Source organism: Protopterus annectens, chromosome 14.part0 (genome assembly GCF_019279795.1).
Source record: "Protopterus annectens isolate FY-2018-M chromosome 14.part0, PAN1.0, whole genome shotgun sequence".
NCBI classification, from domain to species: Eukaryota; Metazoa; Chordata; order Ceratodontiformes; family Protopteridae; genus Protopterus; species Protopterus annectens.
The window spans coordinates 319034985-319061293 of NC_056748.1; the positions used below are offsets into that span (position 1 = coordinate 319034985).

At 45.8% G+C, this 26309-nt stretch overlaps 1 protein-coding gene across 11 annotated transcripts in view; it reads right to left on the minus strand.

Annotated features, from left to right (window-relative positions):
• The window catches only part of PLEKHA1 (pleckstrin homology domain containing A1), a 2820639-nt gene that overhangs the window by 139693 nt on the left and 2654637 nt on the right, over positions 1 to 26309 (minus strand). For all 11 annotated transcript variants that reach the window (XM_044056044.1, XM_044056048.1, XM_044056047.1 and 8 more), the window contains one exon: positions 4400 to 4489. In XM_044056044.1, the coding sequence (XP_043911979.1) occupies positions 4400 to 4489 (90 nt within the window). The remainder of the gene's footprint in view (positions 1 to 4399; positions 4490 to 26309) is intronic.

The following is a 26309-nucleotide window of genomic DNA, read 5'->3' on the forward strand; positions in this document are numbered from 1 at the left end:
ACTCCGAATGGGTCTCAGTAGAGGCCTGCGAGTCAGAAGTAGCGGGTATCAGGGGCTGTGAAAGTGCCTCACTGAGTACCGGCGAACTGGCGACTGGCTTAGGAGAAGCGTCGTCAGTTTTGGACCTCAACGGCCTGTCTCTGTCTTTATCTTTGCGCTTTTTCGAAATCCCGGTAGTCGGATGGCTAACTGACGTCATTTCTGGATAATTAAACCTTGAACCAAAATATTTAGAGGCAAAAATGTACCAATGACAGAAAGTGCGCTGATTAAATAAAACACAAAACCGACAGCAAGGTACGTCGTGGTCAGGGCCTAGGCAAGGAATACAGTACAGATGGAAATCTTTGAGAGGTATTTGCTTTCCACAAGTAATGCAATTATTAACTTTTACTGACATAGGTAAGGAGCAAGAAAAATTTCCCCAACAGGGTACTTAGCTTTAAGTTGAAGACTTTGATTCTGAAACTTGAAAATGAAAATTTCAGGAGTCGGCCGACCGGCACTTGCGAACTGCTTCTGCTTCGGGCACTGCACAGCAAGAAGGACTGAGGTAATGAATTCGGCTGCATGTTTTATACCCCTGACGACCTGACGTCATGGAAGAAGGGACAGCAACTGACGCAGGACCCAAGAATTTGTTAATCAGGCCGACTGAGGGCAACCTGCCAGCAGATTACCCAAATGTAATGACTGCAACAGTGAAACACGAAGAACATCTGGTTTAGTTTCCATTCCTGAGGGTCTCCCGTGATCCTGCTCAGTTTTTGTCTGCCACACAATTTTACCACAGAAAAAAAGTTTTCATCTAGTTTACACTACTTTTAAACTGACAGAAAGAGAGTGCTCCTTTTAAAGGTACATTACAGTCTTGAGACGGTCCATTAATAATAACACTCCTTACTTTAAAATAACTTTCCTGAAGATAAAAATAACATTAATACAATTAAGAAAACAGCATTTTTTTCCCTAAAAGGAAATTATTTACCCAGCAAAGGAAAGTACAAGACAACAGTCGATCCTCGAAAGCCTCAGAAGAGCAAACTCTTTGGCAGCAGTAAAGGTCTGAAGGACTTTGTGCCCAAACTTGCTTTTAGAAAGTTCAGTTCAAGCTACTTGATAGCTTGGGCAAGTGGAAAGCGCCTTGAAGCTTTTGATGCTGGCTGGCTATTATATTCTTGGCAAGATATAACCCACATAGCTAAGACTACTGCAGCAATGATCAATATGACAAACATACAGGCAGATTTCTCAGATGAGCAGAATACCACTCTCTAGCAGTAATGTCAAGATACCCTAATGGTTTATAATACCTGCAAACAGTAAGAGAGTAAAAGAAATATAAATGGGCCACAATGCTGTCTTATGTGCAAAATCATGCGATTTTTTTTCCCCTGGAAAAAAATCTTAGAAAGGTCTGTCAATATGTTGTAACTATGGAACAATTCCTAGTGAAACTGCAAATTTTACTGATCAAAGCTGATGCATATATCCCAATTTTATATAGGACAAAAGTTTGTGAGAAAAGCAACACCATTGTTTTACTCCACTAACTGGATAGACTCACACTTAACAGCTAACTGTATATGCTTTTTTTTTTTTTGATGAGCAAAGCCAAGTTTCATGATAAACATCTCTCCTTTCTCAGATGTGAACTGAATCCAAAGTATGGTTTTCACATAATACTGTTGGAACCATGTAGCTTGTCATTGGCTAACCATTTGAGGACCACACAATCATACATGAAATTACAAAAAAAGTCAAAGCATCCCTTGGCCCCGAAGAGGTACTAAACTCAGTTCTGGTTAATAATAAGTGGGGGGGGGTGCAAGTCATCTTCCCCAACTATGGCCGGTGCATGTACGTGTGGGCCAGTTATGCCAAACAATAACTTGTTTTCTTTTTCCAATTCACTGAAAAGCACTTTAAGACATTCCTAATATATTTTATCCCATGTAATTACCACTTGGAACTGTTGTCTTTGTATCATAGGTTGGTATCAGGCTATCAGCCCTAGGGCCTATACAAGCCTAGCCATAACAATTCCCTGGCTATTTCTTTCCACATTATTTACTTCCCTGGACCCCTGTCTAGCAGGGTGAATGACATGATTCCCGGGGTGAATTTCCTTTCTCCCACCCAATCATCAAGGTTCCTTTTGAAGACGGCCAAAGAGGCGAGCTGATGACATGTATGGGCAGTCTATTCCAGAGTCTGGGGAGTCTCTGGGTCAGTAACCTATCCCTCCAGCATGTTTTGTTTATTGTGATGACAAGGTTTAGATCCCTGGAGCATGTGGTTCTGAGGGATTGGGATTTCTTTAAGTGTAGCATGTCCAACAGCTCTGGGTTTGACATGGCCTTATATGTTAAGCAGAGATCACCTCAGAGTAGACGATATGCAACAGAGTATAGCTGGAATTTTTTAAGCCGGTCAGCATAGGGCATCTGCTTTAGACCTGTGATTCTTTTAGTGAGGTATTTCTGCGGCCTTTCCAGTCGTTGCAGATGTTTTGAGAGGTATATACCAAATGGGGCATTGTATTCTATAACGGGTCTAATGAGGGATGAGTACAGTGGGGCAATGACCTCCTTTTTTTATGGATGAAAAGCCCTTAGTGATGAGGTGTGCCACATAGAAGGATTTCCTGACTGTTGTGGCAATGTGGTTATTGAAGGTGAGACCACTGTCCACCTGTGTCCCTAAGTCTCTTATCACACTTTCGGTGTTTAGTGTACTGCCACCTATGTGGTAATTCACGGGTACATGTTTTTTCCCAAAGGGGATAACTATACATTTCTTGGCATTGAGCTTGAGCCCATGGCTCTGGCACCAAGCATCTGTTTCTGTAAGGCCCTTTTGTAGAGTATCCACATCATTTGGGGATTCAATAATGGCTCCCAGTTTGCAGTCATCTGCGAACTTTGTTAGCCAGTGTCCCTTAGTGTTGGCCTGTACTTCAGAGAAGTAGATGCCAAACAAGAGAGGTCCCAGGACTGAACCCTGAGGCATTCCACTTGTCACTTGTCTGGAGCTGGATGTGGAGTCAGCTACTTTTACAGTGTGGGTTCTGTCAGTAAGCCAGTTGGCAACCCATCGAGTGACATAGGGATTAATGCCCAGCTTAGTAGGTTTATCTATGACTCCAGAGTGGGGGATGGTGTCAAAGGCCTTGGCGAGGTCCAGATAGGCTGTGTGGACTGCCTTACCCTCGTCCTCGGCTCTGGAGACTGATTCGAAGAAGTCAATCAGGTTCAGGAGACAAGATCGGCCTTTCACGAACCCAAACTGGGTGGGGTCCAGTGTTTGAAGGTTGCCAATGTCTTTGTTTAGAAGTTCCATGATAATACATTCCATGGCCTTGCAGATCATTTGTTATACTCAGTGGCAAACTGAGAAACAATGGTGACACAAAACTAAAACACTTGAAAACCTGTAGTAGTGGAGTAGCTCTGTGGGCCATTCCACAAGCAATGAACATTTCAGATCTACTCAGCATAAGTTTCTGGTTTATCACAAACATGCAAGGAGCTGCAATCTTGGCTTAGGCAAGTCGCTTAAGGTGCTGGTTCTCCAAGTAAGTATTGAGAGACAAAAGTCATGTACTTAGGGCTTTAGGTACAAAGGAATGGCAAATACTGCAGTTTTTATAACTGTGCTCTATATCTAAACAGAAAAAGCACTGCTAGGAGAGAAGATCCTTGCAGGGTACTTTCTCCTCCTAGCTGATATCCAACAGAACTGCAAACAGCAAGTTTTTAAGGGGGGGGGGGGGGCAAAGCAAGGAAGGTTCCCCAACAGGGAATCTATCTGAACCAGTGAAGGCAAACAGCACAGAACACACTAACAGATGAAAGACTTGTGCTCAAACTGGCAGCGAGATAGTCTAATGGTTTTACGTCCTTACATATGCTTGTATCCGTAAGCCTGTGGACTTGGATCATACATTGGACGTATGGCTCAATGGAAGGTTTTGGATTTGGTACCCCAGAAAGACTTCCAGGTTATTTGGCAAGATAATCCCCAACAGTTAGCTATACTAGAACAGTGATCTAATAAAGGACGTCATGAATTTCTCACATCCAGGCAACACTTTCATCAGATGCTAAGATCATTAAATCAAATGCACATTACCAAAGGAAAAAATAAGAAAGTGACTGCAGGATATTAAAATTAACACTCGCACATTAGCAAATACAACACACATTTTCACAGATCTGAAACTAATTTTTTCATCTGAAGACTCCTGACTTTCCCCTTCCAAGATGTAGGTGAGATTCCTTATGAACCACAAAATGCATCTGAAGATATGTTTTTCTAAATACCACATTTGCACATAAACTATCACTTTCATGATGAGAATGGGGAAAAAAAGACTTATTTTTTAAAAGAAACATACAGAAGCTGCTGATCTGCCTGGTCCTCGCTGTGCAACAATGGCCCCTGAGATTGCTTTAATCCAGCTGTGCATGTCTTCTGGACTGTCAGTCTAGTAAAAAAAAAAAGAAATGAGAAAAGGAAACAGCCTTAGCCATGCTATGCATATTTCTTTTTTGATGACAGCAAAGGTATCTCTACTACACAGCCAATTAATATTTTTCTAGTGCTGTAATCTAAATCAGCATAACTGATAAATAAAGGGAGAAACTGAGATCACCATTAAGTAATGTATGGTAGAATGCAACACCAGAAATGCTTGCATACAATAAAAGCATCAACAAAAAAGTGCAGTTTCTTTAAAATCATCTGACTCAATATATATTTACTTTAACCAGGACATAAAAATGGCTTCTCTACTGACAGACAGTTCTAATGTGCTGAATTCAAACTGAGCTAAAAGAGAATTCAAACAGCAACTATAAGCACAGCTTAATAAACCACCTGCTTAAATGGCACAGTTTAGTTGTATAAGATCTAAATCATGTTAACTTATGATACTACTACAATGTAATCCTAAGAACAAGGAGAATTATTTGCCTCTATAATAGTAACTCTGGCACCAACAAAAAGTAAAATAACTTTGTAACTTACTTCTATACACAGGATCCAGTTAGCTAAAAATCAAATTTATTTAACCTATCCTCCCTATAATGTTAAAAATACCACTGAAATTTTAAATTAAACCATATGGCTGAATGGCAGTGGTAGATAAAGCCTTGACTATACATACCAGAGTCCAAATACTAGTTTGGATGCTGGAAAAGTGGGGCAGAGAAGGATGAGATTGACTGGCCGACAATGGCTTAGTCATCCTGGGAGAAGGGGGTGGTATGAGTCTACCCTTCAACAACCACCAACCAGAGGGTTACAGACAATGAAAGACCAAGAAATAGGCATGGGGGCTTGACACCATCAAATCAGTGATACAACCCAAATTTCTGTGTGTGTATGTGTGTGTGTGTGTGTGGGGGGGTCCACACAAACACACACATGGCAAGGAAGTCCCTTGCAGTAATGCAAGTGCCCATGTCAGCCATCTAGGGGCAGGGTTAGAGCCATTAGAGTAACTACAACATACTAAAACAGCTCATTTGGGTGAGGGTACAATCATCATCCATGGCTGCCTGTATAACATCCTCTCCTGCTGGCTCTCACCTCTATGTCAATGACTCCCCAGTAGTAGAGAGAAAATGGGCTTGATGGTCAGTGGGTACAGAGAAGGAAAAAACAGGTTCAGAATTAAATCACTTTTATACAGTTTGGCAAATGTGCAAGTCTAACAAGTCACAGTCTATTCACAGAGATCACTTAGAAAGAAAGGCTCCAAAAGAACATAAGAGAGTAATCCGGACAGTCAGAAAGTACAGTTGTGTACACTTACCATAAATGTAGATGTTCGAGTGTATTCACTGTTGCAGTCATCACACTTGGGTTATCCTGCCAGGGGTTGCCCTCAGTCGGCCTGAATACCAGAGGCTTAGTATTTCTGCGTCAGTTGCTGTCGCTCCAGGATTGACGTCAGGTCGTCAGTGGTATAAAAACAGGCAGCCGACACCATTACATCAGTTCTACTTGCCCCAAATGTTAGAAGCCCCCAAATAGGGAGCTAGGTTATGGTGGAAGAACACCACCAGTAGAAAGTAAATACCAAAAATCCCTGTAATGAGTAAGAAAGAAAGAGTGAGAGAGACAAGGAGGATGGAGGGTGGGAAACCAAGACTGCAACAGTGAATACACTCGAACATCTGCATTTATGGAAAGTGTACACAACTGTACTATGTTTTTCATGTTTCACTGTTTCAGTCATCACACTTGGGTTGATTCCCAAAGCTGAAGTAAAGGGTGGAGGCAGTCAAGAAAAGTTGGGGCTGGCTAGTATGCCCTGCAAGACTGCGGTTGCAAAACCTGCCCTGGATTTAGAAAAGATAGGCAGGTGGTAATGCTTGGTGAAGGTATGAACAGAAAGTACAGTTGTGTACACTTACCATAAATGTACATGTTTGAGTGTATTCACTGTTGCAGTCCTCACATATGGGTTATCCGGCTCCCGGTAGCCCTCAGTCGGCCCGAATACCAGAGCCCTTGGTATATGACATTGTCTGCCGCCAGTTGTAAAACTGATGTCAGTACATCAGGTATAAAGGGAGGCAGCCAATGCCATTTCCTCAGTTTTTCTTGCCCTAACTGTCAGAAGTCCCCAAAAGAAGGCTAATCCAGGAATGGTAGCACCCTGGATACATGTCATACAAAAAAATTAAAATCCATAGTCTGTGCCGTAGGAAAAAAGGGGGAATGGAGGGTGGGAAACCAGGACTGCAACAGTGAATACACTCGAACATCTATATTTATGGTAAGTGTACACAACTGTACTATGTTCTTCGTGTTTCACTGTTGCAGTCCTCATATATGGGTTGATTCCCAAAGCCCAGTAAGAAGACAAAGGGGGGAGGAAGGATCACAGATTAAGGGTTGGTAAGGAGGCCCTACAAAACTGCAGAGGCAAAACCAGCCCTGGATTTAGAAAACAAAGGTAGATTGGAATGCTTTGTGAAAGTATGGACAGAAGACCAAGTAGCTGCTTCTAGAATGTCCTTAGTAGGCACACCTCTCAGATTGGCTGCAGAGGTAGAGGCTGCTGTAGTAGAATGGGTCCTAATACCCTGAGGGGGAACCTTTCCAAGCTGCAGGCAACAAAAGTGAATAAAATGAGCAATCCATTTAGAGATGGTTTGTTTTTAAATAGCTTTACCCTGAGCCCCAGGAGCAAAACTAACCAATAACTGTTCAGATTTTCGAAAGGATTTAGTCCTAAGTAAAATCTCAGCTGTCTATGCACATCAAGAGAGTGCAGAATCCTTTCTCCTTTATTTTGGGGATTGTTGAAAAATGTAGGCAGGTGAATAGACTGGTTAAGGGTTAAACTGGAAAAAGAAGTTATATACTCACCATAACGTTCCATCTGACTAGGTAAACTTCATTTGTCAGCAACCTGTGGGCTTCGGATCCAACACGGATCCGAGCCGGCAGCATACCAAGCAAAAAAATCCGAGCTCCAAACTCCTTCCCCCTACCCATACTACACTGCAACCTCCTTCCAATCCTCAGATCAAGTTTGCCACTCCACACGTGACAACCAACAATCTAAAACCTGAGACCCCTGAACTAAGGACAAACATCAAGCTCGTGAACTCTGAACATTGAGCTCGGCAGAAATTACTGCCAAGGTCAGGGGGAAAGAGAGAGGGATAGTTGCTGACAAATGAAGTTTACCTACTCAGATGAAACGTTATGGTGAGTACATAACTTCTTTATCTGAAGTAAGTCCCTTAATTTTTGTGAATTTTATCACCAAGTTTTATTACTACCAATTTGTATTTGTTTTATTACTAATGTTGTCTTACTTTTATACTATGTGTTTATTAACAGTATGTCTCATTGTTATGTTCTATGTGGAGCTTTTCTCCCCGGGCCTCTACTGAAAATGGAAATATATACAGCTAGACTAGCCCGGTCAACAAATGTAAAATAAATAAATAATAAATAAATAAATAAATAAGTAGTTAACTTCATTTGATCAGCAACCTGTGGGACAGAGTCCCCAGCTACCCGAAATCTTGGGAGGCCCTTAAGGAAGGGTATTCTGTAGCAATGCAGAACCAAAGAAAGCCCTTCCTCTAGACACCAAATCCAGTTTATAATGAGTAATAAAGGTGTGAGAGGATGCCCAGGTAGCCGCTGAGCAAATGTCATCCAGGGAAACTCTAGACCAGAATGTGGCAGACGTTGCCATAGAATGAGCATGAACTCCTACTGGTTCTGGTAAACCAAGCTCTCTATATGCTTGTAGGATACAAAGGGAAATCCACCCAGCGAGAGTCACTTTTGAAACTGGTTTCCCTAAAAAAGGTTTAGCAAAGGAAACAAAAAGTTGATCAGATTTACGAAAGACCACCGTCCTGTGCAAATAAAAACGCAACTGCCTGTGAACATCCAGCAAATGAAGTTTGTATTCCCCTTTGTTCTGAAAATTAGAGGAAAAAACAGGCAAATTAATAGACTGATTAATGTTTGTCTCGGAAGCAACTTTAGGGAGAAAAGCAGATTAGTCCTGAGAGACACCCTGTCCTAATGAAACACTAGATATGGGGGTTTCATACAAAGAGCCTGAAGCTCCGACACTCTCCTGGCTGAGGTGATAGCTACCAGAAAAGCCGTCTTCCATGACAAGACTTTCAAGTCAACTGATGCCGAGGGCTCGAATGGAGGCGCAACTAAGGCCTGAAGAACCGAAGTTAGATCCCAAGGCAGGGACAGATTCTTAATAGGAGGTCTCAGAAGAAAAATTCCTTTCAAAAAAGTCTTACAAATTTTGGCAGCAGCGAGAGAGCCTAAATTGTCCCCTACATGGAAATGGGAAATAGCAGCCAGCTGGACCTTCACTGTGGAAGAGCTGGCTCCTTGCTGGAAGATATGAGACAAAAAGTCTAATACTGCTGGGATCGGAGCGGTAAAAGGATCCAGATTTCTCTGTGAAGCCCAAATGGAGAAACGTCTCCATTTGCTACAGTAAATTTTCCTGGTAGAGGATTTATGTGCCGCAACCAAGATGGATTTAACAGGGGAAGAGATACCTGGAGTCCTAGCAACTAGTGGAACTGGAGCAGCCAAGCTGTGAGCTTCAGGCTGTCCAGATTTGGAGGAAGCATTCCCGAGAGATGATGAATCAGATCCGGAATGGGATCCAAGATCCAGGGTGGAGTTATGAGATGAGACCATAGGCAAGGAAACCAGACTTGACAAGGCCAGAATGGGGCTATGAGGATAATTCTGCTCTCCAACCGACGACCTTTCTGTAAGATTTTTGTCATGAGCAGGAGCGGGGGTACGCATATAGAAGACCGGGTGGCCAAGCATTAACAACAGCGTCTCTGGGGGCTTCCCACATCAGAGGAATTAGAGCGAAAAACTCGCTGCACTTCGCGTTGGATGGCAGTGCGAAGAGATTGCAGCAAGGCTGACCCCACTTGAGGAAGATCTGTTCCACTACACAAGGGTTCAGAGACCACTCGTAGGGAGAAAGGATAGTTCTGCTCAATTTGTCTGCCAAGATGTTGGACCGACCTGGAATGTGCGTTGCTATCAGAAAGCGGTTGGTGGAGATCGCCTATTCCCAAACTCTCATGGCTTCTCGACAAAGGGGATAAGTCTTGGTTCTCTCCTGTTTGTTGATATACCAGACCACTGACATATTGTCTGACTGGATCACAATAATTCCCAGAGAAAGATAATCATGAGGGGCCTGCAACGCTAAAAGGACCGCTCTCAGCTCTAGAACATTTATATGCAGAACGGTCTCGCTTTGAGTCCACGTGCCTTGGACAGTCCTGCTCGAACAGTGCCCCTCCACCCTAGGCGGGAGGTGTCCGTGGTCACCGTGGCTTTGGGGTTGGGGCGCAACAAATGGACGTCCCTCCCACAAATCCCGGTATCAGAGCCACCACATGAGTGAATTTCTGCACACTCTGCTCAGAGGGATCGGAAAATCTAGAGGTTGATGTAGTATAGACCACTGAACTTGCAACATCCACTGTAAAACTCTCATATGCAGATGAGCACAAGGAATTAGGTTGATAGCTGCTGCCATGGACCCTAAGGCTCTCAGGACTAATTCTGCTGGGGGTGCAGGGGACTGCAGAAGCACTAACACATGAAGTGCCAGGCTGTGTAGTCTGTCTGGAGTCAAAAATGCCCTGGCCTGAAGAGAATCTATTCTCGCCCCTATGAAGTCTAACACGAACAGATTATAGGAAAGACTTCCTGAAATTTACGGTGATCCCCAGCTGAGGTGATATCCTGAGAAAGAAATCTCTGGCTAGTACGAGTAGATGCCTGGTGGGAGCGGTGAGGAGCCTGTCATCCAGGTACGGGAAGGCCTGAATGCCCTGAAGTCTCAGCTGGGCCGCTACAACTGCCATGACCTTGGTGAACACCCTGGGGGCTGTGGTGAGACCGAAGGGTAGGACCCTGAATTGATAATGACTGGCCCCAGCCGAAAGCGGAGGAAACTCCTGGATCACCTGTCCATCAGGATATGGTAGTATGCATCCTTGAGGTTTATCGAGCACCAACAGTCTTCCTCCTGCAAGAAGGGCAGGACGGATTGAAGCATGACCATCCGGAACTTTTCCTTGGCAACGAACAGGTTCATTGCTGATAGGCCAAGAATTGGCCTTAGGTCCTCTGTCTTTTTTGGCACCAAAAAGAACCCGGAATAGATGCCTGATCCGGAATGGTCTGGGGGGCACCTGCTGGATGGCTCTTTTTTCTAGCAGCTTTTGTATTTCCAAAACCGTGGCCTTCCTCTGAGCGGGTGGGACGTCCGGGAGGAGCCTTGTGTAAGGGGGCTTGTTTGTAAAGGGAACAGAATAGCCTCTGGATATTATTTGAAGCACCCAGCGATCTGTCATGATGGACTCCCATTGGGCTAGGTGCATCAAAACGCCCCCCCCCCCCGACTGCCTCCAGAAAGGAGCAGTCGGGCAATCCCTCAGGGTTGCTACGCAGGTCGATCTGAAAATTGTTCCCGTGACCTGAAGTTCTTCGCCGCCCCCCCCCCCTGCCTCTGGGCCGGCGTCCACCTTGTCCCCCTCTGCCTCTGGGGGAGAAGGAGTCCTGAGCATTCTGAGACTGCTGAGATTTCTGGAACCACAGCTTCTTTTGCCCTCGGTGGCTCCTGGAAAAGGACATTTGAGGGTTAGAGAAGGGAATCCCGACGGCTGACAGCTTTTTCCAGTCTTTCTTGCTTTGGACAAGCGTATCGCGGACAGTCTTCCCGAACAGGGTCGAACCGTCAAAGGGTGTGTTAGCAAACGATGCCTTGAAGGGTTCCGAGAAACTGCAAAGAAGGAGGCAGGCATGATGCCTTAAGGCGATACCGGATTCGCTAGCCCTAGCAAATCCCTCGGTGGCATGAGAGAGTAGACACATGGATGTATTGGACACCGACTTGAGAGTGGCCATATGAGCCGAGAAGGTCCATTTATCCTCAGCTGACATGGACTCCGGGGGAGACTCAGCGTACTCTTTAACAAGGTCCCGCTGCAGTCGAATTAAGTCGGCCAAGTAATACAACGTCCTTATAGTAAAGGTAGCTGAAGCAAAAGTCCGTTTTCCAAGATGGTCCATCGCCCTGGACCCCTTGTCTGGGGGGGTGGACCGAGAAACTTTCCTGGGCGAGTTCCTTTTTTGTGGCCGCCACCACCATCATGGCATCAACTGGGGAAACTTTGCTCCAAGAAGCTCTATCTGCCGGGGGGGCTCAATACTTTGTCAGGCATTTTGGGTAATGGCTCCACAGTGTCCGGTTCCTTCCAAGCTCTGGTGGTGATCAGGTCCACCAGAGGGTCGGCTGGGGGGGGGACACCCAACAGGTAGATGGACCTGTGATGAACACTTCCAGGAATACCGACTCGTCAGAGGAAGGTTTCTGGGCGGACCACCCTCCCCGGAGAAGGATTTCCATTATGTCTCCGAAGGAGACATCTTCGGGGGAACCTTGCCCTTCCTCCAAGTCGGTATCCTCAGTGAGGGACTTGGGGGAGTCCAAGTGCCTCCTTTTACACTGGCGTTTGTGAGAAACCTCCTCAGGTGGACTCTTCGGGGAGGGCTCACAACTGGTTTCGTATTGCTCCAGGGGAACTGGCTGTGGCGCAATAGACACAGGCTGTCCCTGGGAGGACTGGATGACGGAAGACAAACCCAGCTGCGAGGGGGCAGGGATGGACCAAGAGGAAAGAGTGATGGGTCTCGATCCTTCAGAGAGAATCCTCTCCACAACGAATGCTGAAGGAGAACAGGCTTCCCTGAAACTGGTGGTGTGGGTAGCAGCAACCCTAGGATCCGATGAAGGGATCGGAGCTGAAGTTGGAATGGCCGGACCCAAAGGGACGGTATGCCCCTGACCACAACGGAGCCATTGACATGCTCATCCCCTCAGATCTGACACCCAACTGTCGGCTCTGAGAGCTCGGATCTGACAGACTTGAGGGCATGGCCGGCGGCGAGGCTGAAGGTACCACTGGTGCTGACCCCCTGACTCTGAGGCAACTCAGATCCATAGAATCCAAAATCCAATGCTGGATCAGAGAAGGAGCTATCGGGGCGAAAAACGGTGCCGAACTCCCCATACTGGTGGGGGGGGGGGGCAGCAACACTCCCATCTGCAGCTGAGTTTGTAGAAACCTTCACACATCCGATCCATGTCTGCTTCAGAGATGCTCCAAGTAGATTCCGAGGACGCCACAAACGCCGGCCGGGAGGGTCGATGCAAAGACGACCTCGTGGCTGGTCGAGCCTCCTCCTCTGGCTCTGGAGAAAAATGTAGTGAACGGAGTCGAGGAGAGGATGGCCTAGAAACTTTGACCGGAGACAAAATCATCTTAGCAGGAGGGGCCTTTGGATCCAACTCAGCCTGCCGCTTGCGGTCCTTCTTTCTATCTCTATCTTTTTCTGTTTGTCCCTCTGTCTTCCTGTGTTTGTCTTTCATTCTCTCTTTCTTGGCCTCTCTCTCTCTCCCTGTGGCAAGGTGGGAGGGTGAGTCCCGGACAGGGGAGGAGGGCTGGAACACTGGACAGCCACAGCCATGGCTGGCGAAGAAGCTGTGGAAGAAGAAGAAGCAGAAGTCAATTCTGTGGGTAGAAGACCTTCCAGATTCAACTTGTTCCTGCGATCCTGCAGGGCTCGGGGGTTGAAGGCTGCACAGATTTTTCAGCTGGATGACAAATGAGGCACCCCCAAGCAAACTACACACAGAGTGCGACCGTCAGCTGACGACAGCTTGTGGCCACACTCGGAGCACTTTGAGAAAATCACTTTCTGACTTTCCGACATAATAAACGCTCACGCACACACACACACACACACACACACACTCTCCGGGCGGGAAGGGGGGCCTACACTGACAGAAAGTTAACAACTTTCTAAGTTACAAAACGCAAAAATCTAACAAGGAAAGGAACCCAGTTAACTATAACTGTATATATATATATATATATATATATATATATATATATATATATAGATAGATATATATATATATAAATCAAAGGGGTACACACACACCAATAAAATTCAAAAAACCCTGACAAACATGCCTGGAGCTCAAAAATCCCATGCTGGCAAAGCCGCAGTAAACGAGATCTGGGGATTGGAAGGAGGTTGCGGTGTAGTATGGGTAAGGGAGAGGAGCGTGAAGCTCAGATTGTTTTGCTTGGTATGCTGCCGGCTCGGTTCCGTGTCGGATCCAAAATCCACAGGTTGCTGATCAAATGAAGTTAACTACTTCAGATACTACCTTAGGCATAAAGGAGGGATTGGTTCTCAGAGAAACCCGATCTGAGTGAAAAATAATGAAAGGTCCTACTGCCATTAAGGCTTGCAGCTCAGATACCCTTCTAGATTAAGTAATAACTAAAAGGAAAGCAGTCTACCAGGACAGAAACTTCAAATATGCAGAGGCAGCTGGTTCAAAGGGGAGGCAGAGTAAGTTTATCCAGGACAAAATTAAGATCCCAAGCAGGAGTAGGAGCTCTTCTGGGAGGTCTAAGATTACTAGCTCCCCTCAGGAACTGTTTCATCAAGGGGTGAGAAAAAATGGGTTGCTCAAAAGAACAATGAGCCTAAGTTGCTGAAGCATGAATTCTGACTGAAGAAAAAAAGTCCACCATTAAGCAATCCTGCTAGGTAGTCAAGAATGAGTGAAAGAAAAGGATGAGAAGAGTCTCCTCCTTTAGCTAGCATGCAAGAGCAAAATCTCTTCCATTTATCTGCACAGTATTTTCTTGTCCTAGGCCTCCTGGCCTCATGAAGAACTTCAACCGCCTGTTGGGAAAGATTTAAGGTATTAGCCAGGCAGTTAAATGCAGAGTTTGAAGAAGAGGATGAAGGAACTTTCCCCCTCCCTGAACCAACAGATCTGGTACCAGGGGAAGATGCCAAGGCTGAGCCTGGTAAAGGCTGCGAAGGAGGGGATATCAACGCTGCCTGGGCCAATCTGGAGCTATCAGAATAGCCTTTGGTTTTTCGTCCCTTATCTTTAGCAGCACTCTGGGAAGAAGAGGCAGAGGAGGGAATGCATAAACTGAGAGATGTGTCCATGAGAAGGACAACGCATCCACCCTCCAAACTTTGTTGTGAAACTCCCTGGTGCAAAAGGTTGGAAGGAGATGATTGGTGTGAGGAGAAGAAAAAATCCACTTTTGGGGTGCCCCGATGATGAGTGATGTGATGGAAAATGTCCCTGTTCAGTTGCCACTCTTGAGGATCTAGAATATATCTGCTCAAATAATCCGCCAAGGAGTTTAGCCTCCCTGGAAGATAGTGGGCTATTCGATGTAAACCCATGGAAGTTGCTATGGACCATAGTCTCATGCTTTGTTTGCACAAGGGGTAAGAGTGAATCCCCCCTTGCTTGTTGATGTACCACATGATTGTGGTATTGTCTGTCCTGATTAGCGGAGTACCAGGGTAGAGTAGGTCCTTGAAAGCCAGCAAGGCCTGCTGGACTGCCATCAATTCTTTTATGTTTATGTGCAGATGAATCTGCTGCTCCAAGTCCCCTGTATGCCCCTGCCCTCCAGATGAGCCCCTTATGCAACATCTGAGGCATCTATGGCGAGAGTCTGGCTGGCAGGTGGTGGGCAGAAAGGCAGACCCTTGTTCTGAGAACAGGCTGTCGCCCACCAGAAGAACTCCATTTGTACATAGGGAATCAGGGGAAGAATCAAGTCTAAGTCCTGTGTGTGTTGACACCAAAGATTTTTGAGGTACCACTGAAGTTTTCTCATATGCAGCCTTGCATATGGGATCAACAAAAAACATGAAGCCATGAACCCCAGTGCTTACAGGAATTGTCTTGCAGAGAGTTGGGTCATGCTTGTCAAGTTCATGAAGTAAGCGGAAAGATCTTCTTGCTTCTGTTGAGGGAGCAATACAATCTGGGTGGCTGTATTCAGACTTGCTCCCAGGAAAACGATCGCCCTTGAAGGAACAAACTTTGACTTCTTTTCATTGAGAGTGTAACCCAAAGAGGTGAGAATGTTCTTCACGAAATCCAAATCCTTTTCTAATTGTTCTGGGGAGTTTGCTTGAATGAGACAGTCGTCCAGATAAGGATAAATTTGAATGTTTCTCTGCCTGCAAAATGCAATGGCTGGAGCCAGGCACTTTGTAAAAACTCTGGGAGCAGTAGATAAGCCAAAGGGCAATGCAGAGAATTGAAAGAGTTGCTCCCCAGCCCTGAAGCGAAGGAACTGCCTGCAACTTTCCCTTATTGGGATGTGCAGATAAGCCTCCTTGAGATCCAAAGTTACCAGCCATGAATCCTTGCCCAGCACTGGTAGTAATTGTTGAAGGGTGAGCATCTTGAATTTGGGAATCACCAGAAAAGTGTTTAGAATGGACAGATCTAGAATAGGGCACCAGGTGCCCCCTTTCTTGTGTACCAGAGAAAGCCTTGAATAAAAACCTAGGCTTGCCTGATTTGCAGGAACTGGCTCTATGGCTCCCATAGTCAGTAGAGAAGAAATTAGAGTTTCTACCTCTGCCTTGAGAGTTCTGGGTATGTCTGGGTACCCTTGTAAAACAGGGAAGGTGTGAAAGCAAAACTTGTAAGCTTGGTTTACTATACTGAGCACCCATTTGTCATCTGTGATGGTAGACCATACCTCTGCGAACCTGGCTAACCTTCCCCCCAAAGGAAACCCAGGGTCTGCAGAGGTAGGCACAAGAAGGCTGGAGTCATTCAGAATGCTTGCTTTGCGAAGCTGGCTTAGAACTCCCCAATTTAGCAGAAGAAGAATGCCATTGTTTATCCCTTTGAGGGGCAGAAGCTTGCCCTCTGGAAGATCTGAAAAGTACAGTTGTGTACCCTTACCATAAATTTAGATGTTCGAGTGTATTCACTGTTGCAGTCATTACATTCGGGTAATCTGCTGGCAGGTTGCCCTCAGTCGGCCTGAATAACAAAGTGGGTCCTGCGTCGGTTGCTGTCTCCTCTTCCATGACGTCAGGTCATCAGGGGTATAAAACATGCAGCCGATGCCATTTTAATCAGTTTTTCCTGCCCCAGATGTCAGATGTCCCCCAAATGGGGAGCAAACATATATAAACAAACAGTAAATATATATAAATGCACCTTAACAACATAAAAGTTACCTTCAACTAAAAGCAAATACACCACAAAGGCTTCTGAGTATAGTGAAGGAAAGAAAAGGTATAGAATGGGGGATGGCGGGTGGGTAATCTGGACTGCAACAGTGAATACACTCGTGCATCTACATTTATGGTAAGTGTACACAACTGTACTATGTTCTTCGTGTTTCACATTTGCAGTCATTACACTTGGGTAGAATCCCAAAGCTATGGATGGGAGGACGGAACTAAACAGCATTAGGAGCAGCTATAAGGCCCTGCAAGACATGCAGTGGCAAAGCCTGCCCTGGATTTAGAGAAGAGAGGTAAATGGTAATGCTTTGTGACTGTATGAACAGAGCTCCAAGTTGCAGCTTCTAGAATGTCTTTGGTAGGGACCCCTCTGAGAAAAGCTGCTGATGTAGAGGCAGCCCTGGTGGAATGGGACTTGATTCCCTTTGGCACAGCTTTAGCATGGTGCAAATAGCAGAAACGAATGCAGTGGCTTAGTCATTTAGAAATAGTCTGCTTTGATATAGCCTTCCCCTCTGATCCTGCAGCAAATGCTACCAGTAGTTGCTCAGACTTTCTTAGAGATTTTGTCCTGCTCAAGTAGAATCTTAGTCGTCTGTGTACATCCAATGAATGCAGAATCTGCTCCCCCTTGTTCTGCGGATTTGGGAAAGAAGTTGGCAGGTGAATGGTTTGGTTAAGAGGCACACTGGATACCACCCTTAGGCATAAAGGAAGGATTGGTCTTGAGGGCCACCCTGTCCGGGTAAAATATAATGAAAGGCTCCACTGCCATAAGAGCCTGTAGCTCTGAAACCCTTCTAGCTGAAGTGACTGCCAAAGGAAAGCTGTCTTCCAAGAAAGAAATTTTATATCTGCAGTAGCTGCTGGTTCAAAAGGAGTTAGGGTGAGTTTTTCCAGCACAAAGTTGAGGTCCCATGCGGGAGTTGGCGCTCTCCTGGGAGGCCTTACATTTTTAGCCCCTCTGAGATACTGTTTTAGCAGTGGATGAGAAAAGAGAGGAGGCTCTGTGTTGTAATGAGCCGATATGGCAGAGGCATGGATTTTTATTGAAGAAAAAGATAGGCCCTTGTCAAGCATCTCAGTTAAGTATTGTAAAATCATATTGGGCTTTGCTGTGTCTATTCCCTGTGCTTGGTTCCAAGCACAGAATCTCTTCCATTTATCAGCATAAGATTTTCTAGTACTAGGCCTTCTGGCTTCCAAAATGACATCCATCACAGGTTTACTGAGAGATGTGGTTTGAATAATTAGTTGATTAGTCATGCTGCAAGATTCAGAGTTTGGAGCTGAGTGTGCAGAATTTGATAGCTCTGCTGAGACAGTAGGTGATGTGTCTGAGGCAAGTACCACGGAGGAAGGAGTGATATATTCCTTAGAAGCGGATACCAGTGTTGGCGAGGCCAGTCCGGAGCAATTAAAACCATTTTTTGTTTTTTCCTGTCTGACTTCTAGTAAGACCTTGGAGAGTAGAGGCAGAGGGGGAAAGACATAGACTGATAGGTTTTACCAGCTGAAGGACAGAGCATCCACTTTCCATGCTTTTATTGTGATGATGTCACGTGCAGAATTTGTCCAACTGATAGTTTTGGGGAGAGGCAAATAGATCTATGTCTGGGCTTCCCCATTTCTGTGTTAACATGTTGAAGATTTGTGGATCCAGTTTTCATTTGTGCAGGTCCATAAGATTTCTGCTTAGGTTATCTGCCAGAGTATTTTGCTTTCCTGGCAGGAATTGAGCTTGAAGATGTATCTGGTAAGTCAAGGCTGTGTTCCACAAGGCCATGGCTAGTCTGCAGAGGGGGTAGGAATGGGTACCCCCCTGCTTGTTTATGTACCACATAACTGTGGTGTTGTCTGTCATCAGTAGTTGTCCTGGATGAAGTAAGTCCTTGAAAGCTGTCAGAGCATTCTGAACAGCTAGCATTTCTTTCTGGTTGATATGCAGATGCATTTGGTTTGGGCTCCATTTGCCCTGAATGCATCTCCCTGCCAGGTGGGCCCCCCAAGCATAGTCTGATGCATCTGTAGTTAGGGTTTGGGTGGCAGGGGGTAGAGTGAATGACAGTCCCTTGTTTTGGTGACATGTCTCTACCCACCACAGAAACTCCTGTTGTAGGCAGGGAATGAGGGGGATCATTGTTCCCAGGCTGTGACAATGTTGACTCCATAAACTTTTTAGGTACCACTGAAGTTTCCTCATATGCAGTCTTGCATATGGAATTAGTAGAATGCAGGATGCCATGAACCCCAAAGCCTGCAGAATTTGTCTTGCAGATAACTGGGTTTTTGTTGCAATTTGTTTGAAGTATGTTGTCAATTGCAGTTGTTTGTCTGGCGTGAGGTAAGCCATCTGGGCAGTTGTATTCAAACTTGCACCCAGGAATGTAATTATTTGAGAGGGTACCAGTTGTGATTTCTTTTCATTTATGGTGTACTCTAGGCATGCTAGGAGCCTTTTTACAAATGCCAGATGTTTAAGAAGAGTGTCCTTTTCCTCTGCCTGAATGAGAGGATCGTCCAAATAAGGATACATTTGAATGTTTCTTTGTCTGCAGAATGCAATTACTGGTGCTAGGCACTTTGTAAAGACCCTGGGCGCAGTAGATAAGCCAAAGGGCAGTGCAGAGAATTGGTAATGCAAAAAGCCTGCTTTGAAGTGGAGGTATCTCCTGCAAGATTCCCTTACTGGGATATGCAGGTATGCCTCTTTTAAGTCTAGAGTTACTAACCAAGCATTATTGCCTAGCACAGGCAGTAGCTGTTGTAAAGTCAGCATTTTGAATTTTGGAATGTCCAGGAACGTGTTCAAAATCGATAAGTCCAGTACTGGACACCATGAATTGTCTTTTCTGGGTACCAGGAAAAGTCTTGAATAAAATCCTTGTCCTTTTTCCTTTTCTGGTACCGGATGAATAGCCCCCATATCCATGAGGGACATGACTTGATTCTGGGCCTCTGCCCACTGGTTTTGTGGCAGATCCGGCCATCCGTTTGGAATTGGCAAAGTATGGAAATGAAATCTGTACCCCTGGGATACTATGCTTAATACCTACGTGTCCTGGGTAATTAACTGCCAATTTTGAGCATGAAGTGCTAGTTTTCCCACCAAGGGGGCTGCCAAAAGATAAGTGCTTGGACATGGTAGAGGAAAGTCATTGAGACTGCTTACTGTAGGGTTGTGCTTTGTTACCTCCAGATTTGGAGGTGGAGGCACCCCATTGCTTTGATCTGTAAGATCCCTGTGATTGATATCTGGAGCCTTTTGAGCATCTGGGTTTGCCCAAATTTTAGTAGGTCAGTGCCTACTGAACCTGGGTGGCTGCACTTGCAAAAAATCTTTTACAGTTTGCATAGATTTAGCTTTGTCTTCCATTTTCTTTAAAACCTCTTCTGCCTTATTACCAAACAGAGTATCATGCTGTAAAAGGGGCATCCAACAATTAAGCTTTAACATGATCAGGCAGATTTTGCTTCTTGAGCCAGGCATGCCTTCTTATCACAGATCCAGTAACGGCAGCCTACAAGCGGCCTCCAAGGAATCAAAACCACATTGCAAAGTATGCTTTCCAACCTGTTCTGCTGCATGCAATAAATCCTGCAACTCTTTATTTTCCACACAATCAGAAATCAACATAATTTTCTGTTTCAGTAAGCCCATAACATGCTGTTGATATTTAAGCATATGAAACTGGCAGTTTAAAGCCCTGATAGCCAAGGTTGCAGATGTATACAACTTCTTACCCCATCTATCCACCCTGGAATCTCTATTAGAAGGGGTAGGATTTTTGGCTGTAGAAGCCTTAACACCCTTGGGACCCTGAGAAATAGTCTCCGGGATCAGCAGCAGGATTTTTGAAAAGAAATTTGTGGGAGTCAGGAACCCTGTAATATCTGTCTGGCTTACTAGGAGCCGGAGGCAAGGAATCAGGAGCCATGCTTGATTCCGAAAACACATCATCCACAATGTCTAATACAAGAGGTGCTGAGGTAGGATGAAATCCCTAAGCCTCTTTTTTGATTCAGAAAAGTCCTGACTCTCCCAATGAAAATGTTCCCTTAAAGTATGCAAAGTCTCTCCAAAAGAGTAATCCTCAGGAGGAGATGCAGATGGGATGGATTCCTCAGCAGCACAATCCTCATAAGGTGGAACAGAAAATTCCTGATCAGAAAAGGAATCAGAAGAAATGGAAACCTGATCTGAAGATTCATAATCAATGCCTTGCCTAGGCCTCTTGGGGGGGGGGGGGTTGGGAACCCCTGATCAAGGTAATTAAATCCTCAGCTATTTTGATCATTTGTTTTTTAGGCATAGGGGCCTGAGCACGTGGAGCACCCTCAGAAGCCGGTGCCTGCTCAGCGGCTCTGGACCCATCCAAGGGAGAGACATCCGCGGGTTCAATACTTGCGAATCTCGCAGCATACCGGACTCCGAATGGGTCTCGGGAGAGCCCTGCGACTCAAAAGTAGTGGGTATCAGGGGCTGCGAAAGTGCCTCACTGAGTACCAGCGAACCGGCGACTGGTTTAGGAGAAACTTCGTCGTCGGTTTGGACCTCGACGGTCTGTCTTTTTCCTTGGGTTTTTTGTGAACTCCGGTAGTTGGACTGCAAACCGATGACATTTCAGGGTAGTTAAATCTTGAACCAAAATATTTAGAAGCAAAAATATACCGACGCTTAATAGTGCATTGGTTAAATTTAGCACAAAACCGACAGCAAGGCATGTTGTGGTCAGGGCCTGGGCAAGAAATACAGTACAAATGAAACTCCTTATGAGGTATTTGCTTCCCACAAGTAGTGCAATTATTAACTTTTACTGATATCGGTAAGGAGCAAGAAAAAGTTTCCCCAACGGAGTACTTAGCTTTAGTTTGAAGACTTCGGTTCTGAAACTCGAAAATGAAAATTTCAGGAGTTGGCCGACCGGCACTTGCAAACTGCTTCTGCTTCGGGCACTGCATGGCAAGAAAGATGGATTAAAATGGCGTCGGCTGCATGTTTTATACCCATGACGACCTGACGTCATGGAAGAGGAGACAGCAACCGACCCAAGACTTTGTTATTCAGGCTGACTGAGGGCAACCTGCCAGCAGATTATCCGAATGTAATGACTGCAACAATGAAACATGAAGAACATCCGCTAGGCCTAGAGCGACCCTGCTTGCCAGGATCAGGGAAAAAACAATTCTTGGAAGGATAATTCCTACTAAACCGAGGAGGTTGAACCTGAAGGAAATCTTTTACAGCTTGCATAGATTTTGTCTTATCCTCCAACTTTTTCAGTACCTCCTCAGCCTTATTACCAAAAAGATTGTCTTTGTGCAAAGGAACATCCAATAATTTAGACAACTGGTTCAGAAAGAGGCTACTCCCTGAGCCAAGCATGCCTTCTAATTAGGGAACCAGTGGCTGCTGTTTGTGGCTGGAAGGTTTACTAGCAATCCAGAGGGACTCGGGAGGCTTAGCAACTCCAGAAGTCTGAGCTAAGGTAGTTGGTCTGGTTCTGGTCTCATGTCGAAAAGAAGAAGTGTCAGAAGTCATTGCTTGCCAACCGGCTCCAGACCCATCTGAAGTGGCAACAGGTGGATGGTCTGTAATAGCAGCCAGCGGCATGATGGACTCCGTAAAGGTCACGGCAGAGGCTTGCGGCTGAAAATCTGCGGACTGCAGGGGCTGCGAAAGTGCCTTACTGACTACCGCTGTGCTGATGACCAATTTTGCCGGTGCATCGTCAGTAGATTTAACCCTAGGCCTGTCGCGGTCCTTGTCTTTGCGTTTCCTAGGAAGATCCGAAGTCGGGAGACCAGAAAACGCCACTCCGATGAACTTAGGCCAGACTCCGAAATGCTTATACAAAATCTTAGCTCTACGGCATATGGTATGCAGGTTAAAAAAAGCACAGAGTTCGCAGTTAGGGACGTCGTGCTCAAGGCCCAAACAAGTTATACAATAGGAATGGAAATCACGGTGCGGAATCTGTTTTCCACAGGCAAGACAGTTATTAACTTTACCTGACATTCGTTAAAGCAAGAAAAGAGGATCTCCAATGGGGGTACTTATCTGAAGGCATCTTCGACTTGGTAGTCGGAATGCGAAAAGAAGGAAAACGGCTGACCAGCACTACTGCAAATTGCATCTGCTTTGGGCTCCGTGGCAAGAAAGACTGAGGAAATGGCGTTGGCAGCCTCCCTTTATACCCGACGTACTGACATCAGTTTTACAACTGGCGGCAGATGACATCATATACCAAGGACTCTGGTATTCAGGCTGACTGAGGGCTACCAGGTGCCGGATAACCCATATGTGAGGACTGCAACAGTGAAACACGAAGAACATCTCCATGTTGCAGCCTCCAGGATGTCCCTGGTAGGGACCCCTCTGCAAAAAGCTGCAGAGGTGGAGGTTGCCCTTGTGGAATGTGTCCTGACCCCGAGGGGATGGTTTCCCATGGTATTTGTAACAGAAATGGATACAGTGTGCTATCAATTTGGAGATTGTTTGTTTGGATATGGCCTTGCCCTCCACCCCTGCTGCAAAGCTGACTAGTAACTGGTCAGTTTTACTGAAGGGCTTAGTCCTATCCAAGTAGGATCTGAGCTGTCTGTGCACAACTAAAGAGTGCAGGATCCTTTCCTGCTTATTTTGAGGCTTAGGGGAAAAAGGTGGACAGATTAATAGATAGGTTGAGAGCCACAATGGACACCACTTTAGGCATGAAAGTTGGGTTAGCCCTGAGGAAGACCCTGTCAGCATGAAAAATAATGAAGGGTTCCACAGCCATGAGTGCTTGTAGTTCAGACACTCTTCTAGCTGAAGTGATGGCCAAAAGCAAGGCTGTTTTCATGAGAGAAATTTTAACTCTGCTGAAGCTGCAGGCTCAAAGTGGGGTAGCGTGAGCTTTTCCAACAAAAAGTTAAGGTCCCAAGCTGGGATAGGAGCTCTTCTGGGAGGCCTTAAGTTGTTAGCCCCTCTTAGGAACTGTTTGACGAGAGGGTGAGAAAAGAGAGGTGGCTCTGTGCTGTAATGAACAGAGATGGCAGAGGCATGAATTTTAATAGAAGAGAAGGATAGGCCCCTCTGAAGTAGGTCTGCTAGGTAATCCAGGATGAGAGGTAAGGAGGGCTGTGCTGGTTCAGCTCATTTAGCCTGGATCCAGGTGCAATACCTTTTCCACTTGTCTGCATAGGATTTTCTAGTGCTGGGACATCTGGCCTCACGTATAACATCCAGGACTTGCTTGCTTGGGCTGGCCACTGGAGGAGAGGTCAGGGAGTAAGCCAGGCTGCCAGGTTCAGGGTCTGCAATCGTGAATGCAAGAATTCTCCATTCTGCTGGGTCAGAAGAGTTGGGATCTGAGGGAGGTGCCATGGAGGCAGCAGTGAGAGACTGTGCAGTAGTGGGCACCAGTGTTGGCATGGCCAATCTGGGGCAATCAGGATTGCTCTTGGTTTTTCCTCCCTTGTGGTGCTGCAGTAGCGCTGTCGCCTCACAGTAAGACACTGTCCCGTTCAATTCTCAGCTAAAGCGTCTTCTGTCAGGAGACATGCATGAATGGGTGTACCTTCGTTGAAGGTTGTGCTTCAGGGCTGGCAACTCGGCATGTAAAAATCTACTGCCAATCATTAGCGGACCAGAGTTTCCGATGTGGCGACCCCTAACCGGGAAAAGCTGAAAGACACAACAACATTTTGAGTAGTACCCTTGTAAGAAGAGGTAGAGGGAGAAATGCTTAGATCGAGAGGTTTACCGATTGGAAGGATAAAGAATCCACTTTCCAGGCCTTGCTGTGAGGTTCCCTGGTGTAGAATTTGCTGAGTTGGTGGTCGTTGTGGGAGGGAAATATGTCCACCTTCGGGGTACCCCATTTCTGGGTTACAAGGCTGAAGGTGCTGTGGTTTAATTGCCACTTGTGTGGGTCTAAGAGATTTCTGCCTAAGTTGTCTGCCAGAGAGTTTTGGCTGTCTGGCAGGAATTGTGCTAGCAGGTGAATTTGCATAGCTGAAGCCGTGTGCCAAAGGGTCATGGCTAGCCTGGAGAGTGGATAAGAGTGAGTTTCTCCCTGCTTGTTGATTTACCACATCACAGTGGTGGTGTCTGTTTTGATTAGTAGATGCCCCGGAGAGAGTAGGAGTCTGAAAGCTGTCAGAGCGTGCTGAACAGCTAGCATCTCTTTTTGGTAGATGTGCAGATGTATTTGCTTTGGGCTCCAGTGGCCCCGAATGCACCTGCTGTCCAGGTGTGCACCCCAGGCATAGTCTGATGCATCTGCGGTTAGGGTCTGAGTGGAGTGGGGTTGTGAAAAGGGAAGGCCCTTGCTGTGGTTGCATGCTGCTGCCCACCAAAGAAAATCTTTCCTTAGACAAGGTATCATAGGTATGATAGTTTCCAGGTCCTGAGAGTGTTGACACCAAAGGCTTTTTAAGTACCATTGAAGTTTCCTCATGGCATACGGAATGAGCAGAATGCAAGAAGCCATGAATTCCAGAGCTGTCAGGATTTTCCTTGCAGATAACTGGGTTCTGGTGGCTAGCTGAGAGAAGTAGCCTGTCAGATAGGCTTGTTTTTCTGGAGTAAGGAATGCCATCTGGGATGCTGTGTCCAGGCTTGCTCCCAGGAATACAATATTTTGAGTGCGGACTAGTTTGTATTTCTTTTTGTTTATAGTGTATCCCAGTGAGGTCAGTAGGTCCTTTATAAAGGTCGGGTGCTGTAACAGCTTTTCCTGACTGTCTGCCTGAATCAGGCAGTTGTCCAAGTAGGGGTAAATTTGAATATTTCTTTGTCTGCAAAAAGCAATGGCTGGGGCCAGGCATTTTGTGAAAACTCTGGGAGCAGTGGATAAGTCAAAGGGAAGCGCAGAGAACTGAAAGTGCATAGATCCTGCCCTGAAACATAGATATTTCCTCAAAGAATCCCTGATTGGGATGTGCAGATAGGCCTCTTTTAGGTCTAGGGTGGCTAACCAAGCATCTTTGGATAGCATAGGAAGATGCTGCTGGAGGGTGAGCATTTTGAATTTTGGTATCACCAGAAAGGTGCTTAGAACTGATAGATCTAGCATTGGGCACCAGGTGCTCTCTTTTCTGGGTACCAGGAAAAGTCTGGAATAGAAACCTTGGCCTACCTGGTCTGCAGGAACAGGCTGTATTGCCCTCATGGAGAGCAGGGAATGAACTTGGTTTTGGGCCTCTGCCCACTGGTTTGGAGGAAGATCTGGGAACCCTTTTGGGGTTGGCAGTGTGTGGAAATAAAATTTGTACTCCTGGGACACTATGTTTAGGACCCATCGGTCGTTGGTGATGGAGGCCCAGTTTTTTGCATGGGAGGCAAGTTTTCCAACTACGGGCACAAGCAGGTAGGCAGAGGTAAGGGGTGGAGTTGAAAAGTCATTGTGAGTTCTTTCCATAATGGGGGTGGCTTAGCACTCCCTGTTTTTGAAGTGGAGGTACTCCATTGCTTAGATCTCTGCATTCCCTGGAACTGCTGTTGGGGGGGGGGTCTACTTCCCCTAGGTCTAGTCTGAGCAAGCCCTGAGGGGGCTGTTAAGGACCAGTGCTTGGAGGGGCAATGCCTACTGAATCTCGGAGGCTGGACTTGCAAAAAGTCTGTCTGCACAGATTTAGCTTTTTCTTCCATCTTTTTAAAA